Source organism: Polyodon spathula, chromosome 8 (genome assembly GCF_017654505.1).
Source record: "Polyodon spathula isolate WHYD16114869_AA chromosome 8, ASM1765450v1, whole genome shotgun sequence".
In the NCBI taxonomy this organism is placed as follows: Eukaryota; Metazoa; Chordata; class Actinopteri; order Acipenseriformes; family Polyodontidae; genus Polyodon; species Polyodon spathula.
In genome coordinates, this window is record NC_054541.1 from 28,322,559 (window position 1) to 28,339,563 (window position 17,005).

The 17,005-nt window shown below is 36.1% G+C and overlaps 1 protein-coding gene across 2 annotated transcripts; it reads left to right on the top strand.

Annotated features, from left to right (window-relative positions):
* Positions 1–563: 563 nt before the first annotated feature.
* On the top strand, positions 564–15,939 carry LOC121319723 (kelch domain-containing protein 10-like). Of its 2 annotated transcripts, XM_041257462.1 has the most exons (10): positions 564–783; positions 4,834–4,926; positions 8,739–8,960; positions 11,688–11,842; positions 12,255–12,403; positions 12,546–12,630; positions 14,509–14,575; positions 14,936–14,983; positions 15,265–15,404; positions 15,587–15,939. In XM_041257462.1, exons 1-10 carry the CDS (start codon positions 633–635, stop codon positions 15,794–15,796), a joined length of 1,320 nt encoding a protein of 439 aa, XP_041113396.1. In that variant the 5' UTR covers positions 564–632; the 3' UTR covers positions 15,797–15,939. The 2 variants fall into 2 exon arrangements, with proteins under 2 accessions (XP_041113396.1, XP_041113397.1); XM_041257463.1 differs by lacking the exon at positions 4,834–4,926.
* Positions 15,940–17,005: the final 1,066 nt, after the last annotated feature.

Here is a 17,005-nt window from a genome sequence, read left to right on the forward strand (position 1 = left end):
AAAATGAATCATATCCGGCTTGAGGTGGCACAGCAAGGCTAGCACTGTGATTAACCCTTATGTGACCCTTAGAAGTGGCAAATAGTTAAGGTGGGGGTGTAGTTCATGGCATAGCCTAATATGAATACCTGCTTGTGCCGCTCTGTAATTTGCTTTGTTTTGAAGGGAAATGGTCGCATTAAGATGAAACCCCACTTGAGGTGGCACATACAGACTATCAATGTGATTTCACCTTTCGAATGTGAGGTAGTATTCAATAAGTACCTGTGCGAATAGTCTAAAATCGGAGATAAGTAACTAACTTCACCCGGTTTAAAACAAACGGCCTGTCAAGTCAACATTAACTATGCTTGCCTAAGCTATGTCACCAAGAATCGTAAATTTTATTTATTTTTTTTGTTTGTTTTTTGGTTTTGTTTTTTTTTTTTGGTTTTTTTGGTATTTTTTACTAAATCGGCACCCTTCCCTTTGTCAGGTCGTAATAAGGATCTTTCTGATTGGCTCTTGTTATTTAAAGCCACCTTAGATTGGACTCATTTTTTTTTTTTTTTTTGGTCTGCGAGCTGGACAGGATTGTTGTGTTTGGGGAGAAACAACAAAAGCGAAAAATAAACCCCGCACATAAATATTTTATGAAATGTTTATTTTGTCATTTTATTGTTAATTTATTAAATTTACTTTCAGAAAACATGTCAGCTATAGGAGGCAGTGAAAATACGAACTTTTTGGATTTGTTGAATAAATTTGAGAAACTGTCAGGGAGGCCTTCTCTGAGAGCATCAGGTCAGTTTAAAAATCATATCTTGCTATTTTTATATGAAATTATGAGAGAGATTTGTTAGTCACTGAACTTTACGTGCTTTTTGTCTTACAACTAGCGCGGGCCTGTAAAATCTAGGCTGATGAGGCTTCCTTCAGTCAGGCTCATGTGAAATTATAATTGAATCATTTCTTGTTTGCAGCCTTTACGAAATAAAATTATTTGTTATTATGCTTTATTTACAGCGAGTATCATATAGTACATGTGAACTATATCGTGTTATATATATTGGCTAATGTAATGACAAAGGCAATAAATTGACTTTTGTAGGTCGTTGCTTATTTTGAAAATATTTAATAAAAACAAACACGAATATTTGGGACATTTAAAAAAGGTAATTAAGTGTAGAGTTGTAGCATAAGGGATATTCAGTTTGTTAACTTGCTTAACAATTAACAGAATCTGGGGATAAAAAGGTGTAGGTGTAGTGTTAAAGTGGTGCATCGTCAGAATGTGGTACGCGTAGCACAATTTGGCCCCTGTAGTGTCAAAAGGTGATACTGTCACATTGAAAATGGTGCACTGTCCGATTTTGGTATAGGTACAATCAGTTAGTCTGATGGGGTGTTTTCCTATTGTCAAATGGGTACTTTTACCATTAATTATGCTTTTTTTTTTTTTGCAAACTTAAGCTAGAAACAGATAATCAATTTCTCCTAAAAGAAAAAAAAAACATTCACTACAAACAAGAGTGAGAAGTCCACCGCAGAGTTGCACAAAAAAAATGTATAAGACCTAATGTATTTAAATATTCTCATACTGTTTTCTTAATGGTAAAAAAATGATATTGCATTAAAAACGATGTAAAAGACTGGAAAATATAATAAAGTAAATGTGAAAAGATGGAAAAGACCGAAAACAGCGTTACGTACCAGATTCAAATCGACCATTCCCTGCTTAAGTTATTTAGGCATGCACAAACAAGCGCAGTGCTCTGCGTACCACCTTTTAGAACGTACCTGAAAATAAAACTACACCAGTTTCCTTTTATATCAAATTTGTATCTTCAGAACTACCACAATTGTGATTTAAACTTGTCAGGAAATTCTTTACCACAATGTAGTGGAAATACATTGTAGATGCCTGTCTGTGTCGCATTTTTACGCATACTGCGAATGTACAGCAATATCCAAACTTTTTGCATCACCTAGATTAAGATTAAGGACATTTAAATTATATATAGATAGATAGATAGCACTCTCTCTCTCTCATATATAGCATTTAGTTATAGACACTACTGATATAATGATATTGCAAATGTCTACCGGAAGCCGTAATAGTAGTACAGTATTTCATGTTGGATTTTGAAATGTTATGTTTTTCATTATATGAAAAACTACGAACTGATGTAATTCAACATATTAACGTAACATTATTCAGCAGGTTTTGATCAACTTTATGAAGCAAAAATAATTAATTTTATATGGTGATGCAAAACCTCTGGCCATAGTTCTAGGTCATGGTGGTCTATACTGTGCGTCCTCACACAATATGTCGACCTTATGGAGGGAAAAAAAAACTGGAGGGAAGGCCCCTGATGAAAATTTGGGGGTCCCTTTAAAGTACAAATACTGGTTTATGGTGTAGTATTGATGCTTTGCTCATATGCACTCTGTTTTGAACTTACAAAGGTGTAATTCAAACAGGCCTATTCCTATATAATATTTTAATTACTTGTGAAAATACATGTGCAAGACAATGTGTTGGCTTTTAGCAAATGTTGGCACATGCACCAAGGGTCAATTTTTCATATGAAAGAATGTACAGTAGGTAATTTTGATTGCAGAAGCACATTCTTGTTAGAATTTAGAAAGCAGCTGTATCGGACCAAGCAGCTAATGCTGAAATTGCATGGGGGGGGGGGGGGGGGGGGGGGGGGGGATTGTATTACTTTTTGCATGAATCAGTCAGGCAATACATGTATATAGGCTACATTAATACTTCCTTGTTAGTAGCAAAGTAGCAGCTTTCCCCAAGATGCTATACAGACAGTATGATGCTTGACCCCAGACACTGCTGAAATCAAATGACCCAAGGAGATCAAGTGTAACAGATTTCCTGAAAGGCAAGCAAACCAGAGTACTTTATTTATTTTGTGTAGTTTAAAATGTTCTGTTTTAAAATAAAAATAAATGTTTGTAGTGCTGGGACAAATCTGAATATTCAAATGAATTGTGTGTTTTTTTTTTTTTTTTTTTTTTTTTTTTTTTAACGTGTGTTCGGGTAAAAAAAATCAGATGTTCATATTCGCTAGAAATGACATACCTTGCACATTATCACCTTGCCAGAAAATGGGAAAAGAGCTCTGTGATATGTGAGATTTAAATAAAATAAATAAAAAACCCACAGGATCAACACACAAACTAAACAAACCAGATTATGCACGTGCACGCATAGTGATATCTATGGAAAGCCATCTAGGTCAAAAAAGTGTCTGTCAGAATCTCATAGGACAAACACAGGCATGTCATTCTGAAATGCCTCGCTTAAACAGTGCCCAACTTGCTGGAAATGTTGTGTAGTGATTTTTTTATATAGATTGTATTGTGTTTTGTTGCCACTTTGTGGTGACTATTCCCCTTCGCTTTGTTTGCTTGTTCAGGTACAAAAAGGCACAAGTAAACCTTATGTTATTACATTATGAAAATGTGTCTGACCACTGTTTACTGTGAAGAAACAGTAATGGTAAGGAATGAAAAAAGGTGAAAAATAAATAAATGCGGTGTCAGCTTTATGTACTACATTTCGGGAGTAAGCAAAACAGCATTTAACATGAACTGCTATTTGGCATCCTTTGTTTTGTAGTTAATTCACTGGAGTAAAGTAAGCCCTACACAATGTATTCTTCACTCCTGGGATTTTTTTTTTTTTTTAATTTTTTAAATTTTTTTTATTTTTAAACTTTGTGTTGCTGTAAAATAAAGGCACACACAGGCCATGTTCCCTGCCCCTGCTGCTATACTATCTCTGCCTTGGTTGAGAGCAATATAATGGCATTTGTTACTTTTTGAAAACAAACGAATATCCAAACAAATATTTAAATTGAATGAATGTACAAACATGAAAATCGTGTGTTTTGTCCCAGCACTAAATGTTTGACACTGTTTTCTTTCTAAAATACACATTTTATTTTAAGACCATTCATTATTCAAGGTAGTTGTGTCTTATAAATTAAGATAACTTATTTTGTGTTTTTTGAGAGTGTTATGCTTGTATTCAGTATAACAAATAGTCTTATCAGATTTGTCTTTGTAGTTGAGCCAGGTGTTCTAAAATGATAAAACAGATTTCTAAAAATTGTTTCGTACAATTCAGAAATTGTGAGAACACTGTACTTTAAAATGACTTCTGTCCTTTCATTGTCCTTCCCATCACAGTATATCTATATCAAATAAATGCAGTCTAGGTTGAAGGTCCCTTGTGGCTCCTCTTGTAATGCACTACCTCTTGGAGAGCAGTTATGCAAGCAGGAAATCATTGGTTGCCAATCTTGTCTGTGGGGGATTTTGACTGGGAGGTCACAGGGAGAGCTGTATTGCGATTCAGTAACCACTACTGGTGGCAGGTACCCGATGAGGATAGGATATGTTGAGTGTAGCCAGGTTGGACATCACGGCCAGGGTTCAGTAGCTTGGTATTATTCATTGCTTTAGTGGGGGAAACAGTGGTCTCTTGTTCAGTAACTGTTGCAGCGGTGGGGGCATTTCAAATTGGATAAGATGTGGTGGGGGTGGGGTGGTATATATTGACTGTGTTCCTTAAAGGTGTTACAAAGGCTGATGGATTATGAGCTCTCAAGCTTTTAGTCCTTTTAAATGTGTATGCCAAAGTTGTCCTAGCTTTAAAAGGACCAATGTGGTTCATAACTGCTGTGTTGTGTGTTTTTGTGTTTTTTTGTTTGTTTTGTTTATTTTAATGTATGAAAAGCCTTTAACCTTTCTGCTGGTTGTGGTATGTTTGTTTGATGCCCTGCTGTCCTGTGACTGACTCATTACTGGTAATTGTGGTGACAGGCTCTAAGAAGAGAGTACGGTGGCTGCCGACTAGGAGAAACTTCAGTCAACCATGCCCAAGCCTCAGGATCCCTAACAGGTTTTTAAGAGAAGGTGGGTGATTTCTACCAGATGAAAAACAAAAAAAATCAACACTTATTGGTGAGACTCTTTGCAGCTTTCAATCTTTTTAAATTGGTATACAGTAGGGCATTCTTCTATTGCACTGGTCCTTACTTATCTCTTATGTAGGGCTATTTTTTTTGTTTTAAATGTGCCGTCTCTGGTATTTAGATCTGCCTTTTTTAACTTGACTTTCTCACTTTTCCACTGAAGTAATGAGAGATACTGTACTGCCTCCAACTGCTCCCAAATCAATATTGTTATCCTGTAGATTGCTTTGGACTGTGCAAAGGTGACTGTTCATGATTAACAACTTGTCATTACTGAAGTGTATTATCCTGAGAATTGTGGACTTTGGGGAAGATTACTGGGATTACTGGTAGACTTTTTTTGTGATGTTTTGATACACTGCAGTATTTAGTGACTAGTGTTGGAATATTGTAATACTGCCCTCTGTAATTGGGTACCAACATTGGCAGCATGCTTGAATGCTTTACATACAATGTGTTGCAGCAACTTTTTTTTATCCTTTTTTCGAGGTATATGTTCTAGATGTGTTCTATATAATATGTATAATATATGATATATATATATATTAATATATATATAATATAATATATAAATTATATATAGATATAAATAAATTACTACTCCAATTTTATTTATTGTGATGAGGTTATTTAAATGCTTAATCCAAAGTTTATGCACTCCAATGGTGATAACAATGACAGATGTTTTTACTAAGTCTCAATGTCAGCAGAAAGACCTGTTGTCGAATAGTTTGTCATTTCATTTAATTGAGTTTAAAGGTTGATTGTGTAATAGCTGTAATTTAAGTGGCTTGTTTAGCAAGGAAATGCTATGAATGTTGATAAGGTATCTATGACTGTTTACAAAGACAAGTCATGACAGTTTTTCTCGCGATGTTTTGGCCGTACTTCTCAGGGATTGAGTTTCCATGTAGTTATGATTTATAACAACAAATCGGGCTGTGACAATGCAGATTACTGCAGTCATAGTGATTTAGGGGATATTTAAATATCCCTGTCTGCACACTAATTAGGGAAGAGAATGACTTTTAATATCGTGAGGAGAATTTGCATGCGTTGCCATAAAGATAAAAACATTTAACAAGACACATGAAGTCACGTGTTGCCGTGCACATTCTGAATTACGGTGCGCATTAGCTACTTGTTTGTCTGGTTATTTATGTGTGTGTATGTACATGTGTATATATATATATATATATATATATATATATATATATATATATATATATATATATATATATATGTGTGTGTGTGTGTGTATGTGTGTATATATATATATATATATGTGTGTGTGTGTGTATGTGTGTTATATATATATATATATATATATATTAAATACACTCACACACAATTATATAAAATAATTTCTGCAAGTTTTACTACTTAGAATTAATATTTGTGTGTTTGTGGAACATCTAAAATTTTGATTTTATTAACACTAGAACCGCCTTTTACAATACATGTTTTTAATTTGAATGTAACCTACAATATTCCATTTTGATATATATATATATACACACACACACAAAAGCCTGTTATCTTTACTGGACCTGGCAGCCATCATTTCCTTTGTTTTGTACAAGGTAGGATAGATTTAATCTTGAAGCTAGGCACAGCGTTTCAGGAGAAACATTTTGATCACAAAACTGCATAGATACTTTTTGTCTTTACAGTTTTGTATGTGTATACTGGTTTACACACTAGTTTCTTTTGAAATGTTTTATTGATTGTTTGATTTATTTAAATATTGCTTTTATATGCGATAGAAAATAAACCCTTTTATGTTTAATTGTTCATTTAAATACAACATTTTGGCTGTGCAGTTGTTTCACGTGATGTGCTTGAATAAAACTTTAGTTGTATCCGATAGTTTGTCTTCCATTTTAATATTGATGGTGTTTAAAATGCACTGGCGGTTGTAGCTGTGGGGGGGGGGGGGGGGGGGGGGGGGGGGGGAGTCTATGTTTTGTACGGCCTTTCTTCTGGAGATTACTTGATATGAAGTCGGTTTTGCATGACAACATCATAGTCAAGACTGTAGAGTCGGATTTTCATGTGCATGTAAACCCAGCCTATGATACGCTATACATAGTAGATTCAGAATGTGTTTATTGCAGTGAAAGGTATTGGTAATTAAGTCTTAACTAAGTAGCAATATTTGGATGATAGGGCTTTAAATTTTACATCCATAAACCACCAGTGCTAATCCACCGTCCCCCCACAGAGTTTGTGTTTCACTGTATGTTTAATATATTGATTGGGAACAAGAGAAACCTTTAAAAAAAATAAAATAATAAATAATTGGAACATGTAAAACTTAATCGTGACAAACTTACATTACATTACCTCTTGGAACTAAAATGTTCAAATCATCAAACACTTAAACCATTTCAAAATGTGCTTGTTGCTACTGTAACTCAAACAAGACTGAAAAGCTGCTATAGACACTTGCTAAAACTGTGTACTACTGGAGGCTTTATGCTGTGGCTACATATTAACGTTGATTATTTCAGTTCATTTGTGTTGATTTTAAAATACTTTTTTTAATACTACGGTAGCAGTAACTAAAAGGCATACAGTGTACAGAGTAAATAGTACATGGCAGAGAAGACAGCAGCACTAAAAATATTGTGAAACTTTGGTTTAAATAAGGAATATGGATTGGTGCTTTAAAAGTGAAAGAATATGACAGTGTTATAATATCTTTGTTCAGTGGTAGATACATTGATGGCATATGTTAATATTTAAAATCTTCTTTACTCAGGGTTGTTCTGAATGTGGTGCTGGATGCTACAGAATATTTTTCATGTTTTGTGAATCGGACGTTTTCCAGCACAAAAATCTCAGCGAAACCAGCTGCTACGAGACGATTGGAAAGTAAACACTTTCTCGCAGGACAATACTTGGTGCTGATAGGTTGAAACAATAAACACTTGCCCTCTCATGGTAGTGCTTAGTACCAATTGGTTGGAACAGTAAACACCAGCCCCAATGGCAGTGCTAATTGGTTGAAACAGTTGATTCATTATGTTATTGCAGGAAATGCAGATCCCATGCTCATATGTAAAATAAGGATAACAAGCAAATTTGAGTGTGGTGCGTTTGTATCTGGGTGAGGCTGCATCTCCAGCACTCCCATTTCCCACATCCTTGGGCACAAAAAAATAGCAACAAAAACAAATGCACTACTCGGATGTGTTTGATGTGAAATTTACCTGCCACAGGGGGTGGTAATTTCAAGCCCTGAGCGGACTAAAGGGATTTTATTACCTGCCATCAGCATTCCAAGGATTCTATACTGAACATATCTTTAATTTGGAAATGTATTTGTATCCTTATAAAGAGTTATAAGTTGTTACTGTAGGATTTTGGTATTTGTTTGAAATACGTTCCTTCTCTTCCAGTTGTAATAACTCTGTATCCTCTGCAGATATTGGATTGTACATTGGAAACTAGCTTGTATAATCGGTACATTTCACAATAGCTCTGAAATATGGGGAGAATAATAATTATACAAATCAGGATTGGTTTGTTCTTGCATTTCTCTGCCTGTTTCTTGTAACATTAATATGGTTGTGATTTACTTTTAAGGGGCCTCCCTCCCAAAAGCTGCACCCTACCAACAATGGTGCATGGACGACGAGACAGCGTTAAACATTAACCAATTGAGGCTCACTGTTCTGTGATTGTCCTGTTAAAAGAACAGTTCACCTTGTACATTTTAATGTTTTGTTTCCCTCCTCCTCTCTCCAGGTAACCGCCCACCCCCTGCTCGGAGCGGACACCGCTGTGTTGCAGACAATGCTAACCTGTACGTGTTTGGAGGGTACAATCCAGACTTTGACGAGTCGGGAGGATCTGAAAATGAAGACTACCCCTTGTTTAGGGAGCTCTGGAGGTATCACTTTGCAACTGGAACATGGCAGCAAATGAGAACAGAAGGGTACATGCCCAGAGAGCTAGCGTCCATGTCAGGTAGGCAATACTTGTATATTAACTCAAGGTGTCTCGCACTCACATTCTTTCCCCCCTTTCTTTTCCCAGACGTTTCTTTTTTTCCTTGACTCCTGTAAAGCCCATTTATCCTGCCACAGTACAGTTTTCTGTGTTGCAGGTAATGGGACCCCCACCTGAAAAAACATAATTTGCTGTAGTCAGCAGAACGTAGGGTCTTGACAGTATTACCTGCAACACAGGAAATTAACCTATAGTGTGGATGGAACAGTTGGCTTCACCTAATTCAAAGTGAATGCTAAAACAAAACTGTAAATTCAAAGTTACAGCAGCGCTATTGATATGATAGTTGATGACCATGACGGTATGTACAGAATAGTATATAATAAGAATTAGTAATGCCATTTTTAATCACAATTTGCAAAAAATATATATCATTTCATAACTAAACTCAATAGTGCTCAATTTAGAAATTGTAAAAAACCTAATAAATGAAATGACAAATGATTAGACTAGACATTGAGACAGACTTTGACAGACCACCAAGATTCTCCAGATACATTCAGTGGAAGTGTAGATACAGTGCTCTAAATATTAACACCAAGTTCCATGACAATTGGATAAGCAACTGTCCAGATATATGCAAAAATGTGAAGTGTCATACGGACACAGTGGACAGATGGATTCGCTTAAAATGCACAAGTAAACAAGTTTGTCTAACTCCACAAAACATTATCCCTATTGGATTATCTGTATTTTTACCTGAAGGTCGAAGGGAAATGTGCCCCTCAATACAGTTAAACTCCATTTATTCGTGCACCTGGGGAGTGGATGTAAAGTGTGGTGTCGAATTGAGGCAGGATGCATATGTTTTATATGGAGAAAATCCGGGACCAAGACTGTCAAATTAAGCGAAGGTTTGCTGGGCTTCACTAAGTAACTGCCTCAGGATAAATAATTTTACAGAATCCTTCTGCTGTTCATACCAAGACATGAATCCTGGCATCTGTGCGCTGCTGTCTTGGTGTAGACTCCACAGGTTAGGCTGACACATGCATCTTTTGAGTGTGTGTGCACCGCATGCATAAAGTCTACATTGGCAATAATGTACTGTATTTCAGAGATGAAACTTGTCAGGGAGCTGTGGATAAATGAGGTTCTATTGTATTTGTATGTCACTTGGTTTACCTGAGTGATAATAATTTCCATAACTGAGAAATGGAGCATGAGAGGTAGACAGATTTATGGAAGGGACTATACAGGAGGATGTGTGGTCCAGTGGTTAAAGAAAAGGGCTTGTAACCAGGAGGTCCCCAGTTCAAATCCTGGCTCAGCCACTGACTCATTATGTGACCCTAAGCAAGTCACTTAACCTTGTTCTCCATCTTTTGGATGAGATGCTGTTGTAAGTGACTCTGCAGCTGATGCATAGTTCACACATCCTCTCTGTAAATTGCCTTGGATAAAGGTGTGTTCTAAATAAAGAGAATAATAATAATCCTGCACCTTTTCCTAAATTTCACTTTGCATTGTAGATAACATTGCCTGTCTGGTAGCTACTATAACTGTAAATCGCTTGCTGAGTAGTATAACTGCAAATTATATTGACTGTACAGCTGTAGGACTGTGTTAAAAGGTTTGTTCGCTAGCCAGGAATTCAAAGGTAGTTCTAAACCTTTGATGGTTCGTCAGGCAGCATTCATGCATTGTCAGATTTTTTTTTTCCCCCTCTGTTAAACCGTCTGACAAATGAGTATACTGTAAATAACACATTAAATGTCACTTGCATGCAAAATTCTATCTTTTGTTTTGTATAGTGCCCATTAAACAAAAGTTGAATAAAACATACTATCAAATCGTTCTATAACACCTTTGGCACTATCAGTGTCTAATACATAGGTTTCAGAAATGATTTAAGACAACAAATAAGAAACCTCTCATCTGCAGTTTCCAAAAATATGTTCACCTAGTCTGGAGTATTTTGTTGAACTATGTTTCGTTTTGGAGAAAATTGGCATTTATTTTCAACAAAGTAGAATGGGACCAGCAGAGGAGAATAAATGTTATAAAGATATCTGGGTACTGTGACTTGTGCAAAAAAAAAAAAAAAAAAAAAAAGTTAAGTATTAATGAATCATTATTTTATAGGTTGCAACCCTACTTTCTGGGTTCAAAAATAAATTTGCAAGAGCTGTATGAAGATCCCAGCCAGGGGTAACAAATGATATGTGTTTGGAATGTGAAACTGGTGTGTGGGTTTTTTTTTAAATCGCAATTTAGAACTTGGGTGAACTTGAAAGCGTTTTTTGAAACCATGCTTTCTTCTTTATTTTGTAAACAAGTTGTCAATAACCAGACACGTTGGAAGAAATGTTTTGTATTATTTATTCAGCTGATAATCAAGATTTATCGTGACAATTTACAGCCAACATGATTGATAACAGAAAATTGCATTATCGTACACCACTACTGTATGCGAGTATTGAAAGCAGCATCAGTTACCTGTAAAATAAACTTGTATTTTTTTATTTCAATTATAAAAACATGATTACTGTTCTATAACATTTAACTGCATGTGAATGTATGTGGATTACCTAAGATTTGCAATCAAATATAGACTACAGTAAATTATGCAAATTAGTACTGTCAAAGGCCAAAATGTACCTTTTTTGTTACAACCATGTACAGCTGTACCTTCAGTTTACTTGCAATCAAAGTGTAACCATTTCTGCCCCCCACCCTTTCCAGCTGTTTTACATGGAAACAACTTGCTGGTGTTTGGTGGCACTGGAATTCCATTTGGTGAGAGCAATGGGAATGATGTCCATGTTTGTAATGTTAAATACAAACGTTGGTCTCTACTCAGTTGTCGTGGAAAGAAACCTAACCGAATTTACGGACAGGTACAGTGTTAATTTTGTATTTCAGTTTGTTACTGCTGTTTCTTATAGTATTCATCTACTACTAGATGTGGAGACAAAGTTTTTATAAATGTGTTGTGGTGGTTTGAGCTAAAGAGATCCACAAATAATTAGTCTTTCACACAAAAAGGGTTTCAGTGGCTGTCTACTGACCGCAAATAAACCTCACAGCAAGTTATCGGCTCTTGTTATATGTTTTTAATAGTAAGTTTTGGCAGCTGTGTCAAACAACAAACGCAGTAGGAATGTATCCATTTATCAACCTTGATTAGAAAAAAATCACTTTTACAGGGAAAGTGTGCAATTCTAGAGGTCTTGGACAATTTTAAGTTGGGCCAATAATATAACTTTGTTTTTTTCTTCTTTTTTTTTTTTTTTTTTTTTTTTTAAAAAGGCAATGGCTATTATAAATGGCTACTTGTATGTATTTGGAGGAACAACAGGTTATATTTATAGCACAGATCTTCACAGATTAGACCTGAACACACGTGAGTGGATTCATCTTAAACCAAACAACCCCCCAGATGACCTGCCTGAAGAAAGGTGAGAAATGCTGGGTTCTCGTCCAACCTGAGAAGTAAACTGGTATTTTATGTGTAAATAAGCTTTTCAGTTTTGTATTTGTGCCAACATACTTTTGCTACAAACTAGTCATTTATGGTTGTACTTTTTCTTTTATACAAAGGTACAGACATGAAATTACACATGATGGACAAAAGATATACATCCTTGGCGGGGGAACATCGTGGACATCTTATCCTTTGGATAAGGTGCTGTATGAGACAGTTTTTTGTTTGTTTTCTTTTCTTTTTTTACCTGCCTCTGCACTGACAGAAAACATTCTACATTTTTTTTTTTTTTTGCCGCAAACATCTAAATATATTTAGATACAGTGCTTTGGACAAATCAGGGATATTCAGAGATGTATGTAATGTGTGTTAAATCATTCCAGATCCTGTATTGAAATAATAGCTAACCCCTTGAGACATATATTTTAATGACTTGCAATGCTTAATATGAACATATGTCTGAAAATCCTTTTATTGTTTAGAGCAGTGTATAAACTTAATTTCCCTAGTATCTGTAAATGTTGGTTCCAGGTGTAAAAGAGCAGGGCCTAGAAAGAAAATTGATTTGAATAGCTATATTGTTTATGCCTACACTTGGGAATGGTGTGCATGTTGTGAAATGAGGTCGGGTCAGGAAGCTGCAGTGAAAGTGTTAATGCACGTGTTTATTAATAAAACAAATACAGGAACAAAAACACAAGATCCACCAAAATAAAAGGTTTAAACAAAACAAATCCCTACTTTCCATGCTGGGCAGCACCGTCTTTGGAACTTTTAAAATTATTCCTCTTCAGGCTGGGCATTCACCTTCATTGAATCTTCTGGCAAATAACGGATTTGGCATACCTTTTATACCAAGTTGCTGTGACTTGATTGATCAATTATCCAATCAAGACTCGGCAACATTTCACGCGTGTATTTTTGGAATTGACAATCCCTGCCAAACTTAAATACAAATACAGTAATACGTCGCGTATCCAACTGTGATGGGCCCAGAGTAAGGGCAGATATGTAAAAGGGCAGGTAAATTTAATCATGTTTTAAATACCACTATACGTAGGTGTAACAATTACTGTACTATAATTGTTTTGAGATTCAGCTTTTATTGGGGAGCTCCCCAAAATCACTTGTTTAGAAATATACACTGTGTTAATGCTTGTGACAGAGTAGCAGTCTGGGTGCATGAATTTGCTGCGGAGTGAGACAGATCGAGATGGAGGTTGAAGTTGATGCGCCCCACAGGCAAACAGGATTTATTTGCATTGCTGAGCTGTGGGGTTTCCAGGATTTAAGTACAGACAACAGTTAAGGTTCAAAGCAGTAGGAAACCACTTTTTATTTTATTGTTTTGCTTTATGCTCATGTTCCTCTCATCTCACTCAAACTCAACCTCCTCTGTTAACACTCTCTCAATTCTTCTGCCGCCAGGCCCCGCTTCTCTCTTTCAAACTTATCTCTACACACCCAAGTCCCTCTCCCTTCCTCACTAATTGGTCCAGCACCATCTCTACCACCCTATCTCTGACTGGTCGTGTCACACCTGCTCCCACCCCCCTCAATGATGCAATCACACAGGCAGTCTCTGCTCTCACACGAGCACCAAAACACAGAACGCTAACAGATCTGAACAAGAATAACAGTTTACAAACACACAATTAGTACTCCCACCACCTTCCCTAGTCCATTCCCACATTTGTCTTGCAAATCAGAAGCCCCTGCGCTACAATATCAATACACTGAACAGCTCACGTGACACTGCCAGCAAAGGTTGCACACAGAGCACATATAACACAGTGTACGAAAACTTTGGTATAATCTACTATCTGTGAACTAATGTTATCTGATCAGTAATACACTTGTTGCTGACGAGATTAATCATGGTGGATAAAAGTTTAGGGTGAATATGTGATGGGCGAATACATGACGGATTACGCTACACAATCTTTATTTACAGACGCAAATACTGTTTGTGTGCAGGGCTTCCGTCCTGCCACAATGTAGTAACTATTTCAGATGGTAATGTAAAGTTCATTTTAGTAGATATAGATTTTATTGTTGACATTTTAAATATTTTTTCAGATACATGCCTACAATTTAGAAACCAATTCATGGGAAGAAATAACAACTAAGCCACACGACAAAATAGGTATGTGTCTAATGAAACAGTAAAGGTAAGTACAGTGGTTTGGATTTTTTTTTTCCTCTTTGTTTAAAGCCAATTGGGACTTGTATGCATTTGTTAAAATGAAGGCATTTGTTTCATCTGATGTATAGTCAGACAAAAAAATATGCTGACTACATGGAATTAGAAAATGTTATACTGCTTTTTGATATTGACGGAGTATAAGGTTCCTTTAGTGCCAGTCCTACCTGGGACTGGGCTTAGACAGCCTGGGCTCATTTAGAAGAATGGTGTTGTATTTCAAAGTTGAAGATGATGGACCCTACATTTTGTATAGTATGACGATGACTCCCCTTCCTACTTTTATTTATTTATTTTTTTTAGGATTTCCTGCAGCAAGGAGATGTCACAGCTGTGTACAGATAGGAAGTGGTAAGATGCCATTTAGCATTATTTCTGTCTGGTAAAAACATAATTAATGATCTTGGTGAAATAGTGTATGAATGAAAGCTAAAATTGTTTCTCAGATTATGGTGTTTTGTATACCTTCAGACCATTCAGTTGTATAACAAAATATTGTGCTGTATGTAGATTGTCATTTTAGGTTTCACAGACCCTGGTTAGCAATAATCTTGTACCACATAATGTGGTAATGTAATATTCAGGGTCTGTGAAACCAGCCATTCATCTTTAATGTATTTTTTCTTTTTAAGATGTATTTATATGTGGCGGCTACAATGGAGAATTGATACTAGGAGATCTTTGGAAAATGAATTTACAAACATTCCAGTGGACAAAACTACCTGCAGTCATGCCGGAGCCTGCCTATTTTCATTGTGCAGCTGTAACTCCAGTAAGTTACACCTGCAGTGTATGTAGGACCACTTTTGCATCTGGGTGTATTTTATTGCTTTATAAACTCCCAGAATATTTTTCGGTAATATGATTGAACTTTGACAAAGTGCAAGTTCACTATGATGGTTAACTTGATGTACACAAACTGTTAATTGACTGTTTTATCACATATGCTTTCAGGCTGGCTGTATGTATGTCCATGGCGGAGTTGTAAATATTCATGAAAACAGGAGGACTGGCTCTCTGTTTAAGATCTGGCTGGTAGTACCCAGCTTGTTGGAACTGTGTTGGGAGAAACTTCTGAAGTCCTTTCCCCAGCTTGCACAACTCTCTACAACGCAGCTCATAAACCTTGGCCTCACACAGGAACTTATAGAGAGATTGAAATAAGTTTTGGGAGTGTCTTCAGGAATAAGTTATACATGTACAGCAAGGACAGACTGTGGGCACCATATTGGAAAAAGCTCTTAAAAATAATTCCTTTCCAAGCCTTACTAAATTAAAACATTGGAGGCCTTTTTTCGTTTGCACTTTTTTTTAAATCAATTTTTTTTTTAAACAAGTGGAATGTACCTAGTTTGTTAAATCAATTCATGACCTTGCCTCTTTTCTAGTATGTTCAAGTCCATGAAAGCTGCTTGTGTTAACCTTGGTGCATACCTACAGGATGATCTCTGAAGACTGCTAGTTCTCTAGGTAGGGTGTGTTGAACTAGTATAATAGGACTAGTCCTAAACATTCATTTTCCTTTTGTTTTTACTTAGCTGTGAATTAGTGAGACCAATGCAGAAGTAGTTTGCTCTTGATCTATGCCTGCTTAACACTAGACTTATGATTTGCTGGCGAATTACCTGTGAACTGGTAGGAAACTTGATTTTATACCTGCTGCTTCCAATCTTGTAGGTTACAATGAAATCTTCAAGTTTCAAGTTGTGTGGTTGGTTCTGCCATTAACTTCAGTTGAACAATTATACAGATCCTAAAAAGGGTACCCCATTTGTACACTAGGTACACAAGCGTCAATTTCTTCATGTGGCAAAGATTTGGAGAATTCCAAAGCTTGCATACTATTGCAAGGATTTTATTTCTGTATTCCTTCCCAAATTCTATAAAAATGTGATTTTAAGCAAACTGCTGGTGTCTGGAGAAATGTTTTTAAGATTGAATTAATGTGTAGATTAAAAGGCATGCATGTTTGACTGGTACTTTTCAGTAGACATGAATTTACATTTACTGTATAAAAAAAAAAAAAGGGGGGGGGGGGGGGGGGGTGGTAACTGCAGCAAACTGTTACGTTCCAACATTTAAGGTCGTCTTCTTTCCATTGCACTTATGCTGTATGAAAGAAATGCTCCAATCCAACACTTTGATATTATAATATACTGGTGGTTCCTGTACTGCCCTATTGTGGAAAGTATTTCATTTTGTCTACCTCAGTTATTGTAACAACTCCCTTATGTCTCCTGATTTACTAAAATATCCTGCAAATAAAATATCACTGTGAACAAGGTGCTTCTTAGATGACCATGCATTTTACTTTTTCCTTGGCCATAATTTGAAAGATGCTAAGGACATTAGTGGCCTTTTATTTTCATATAC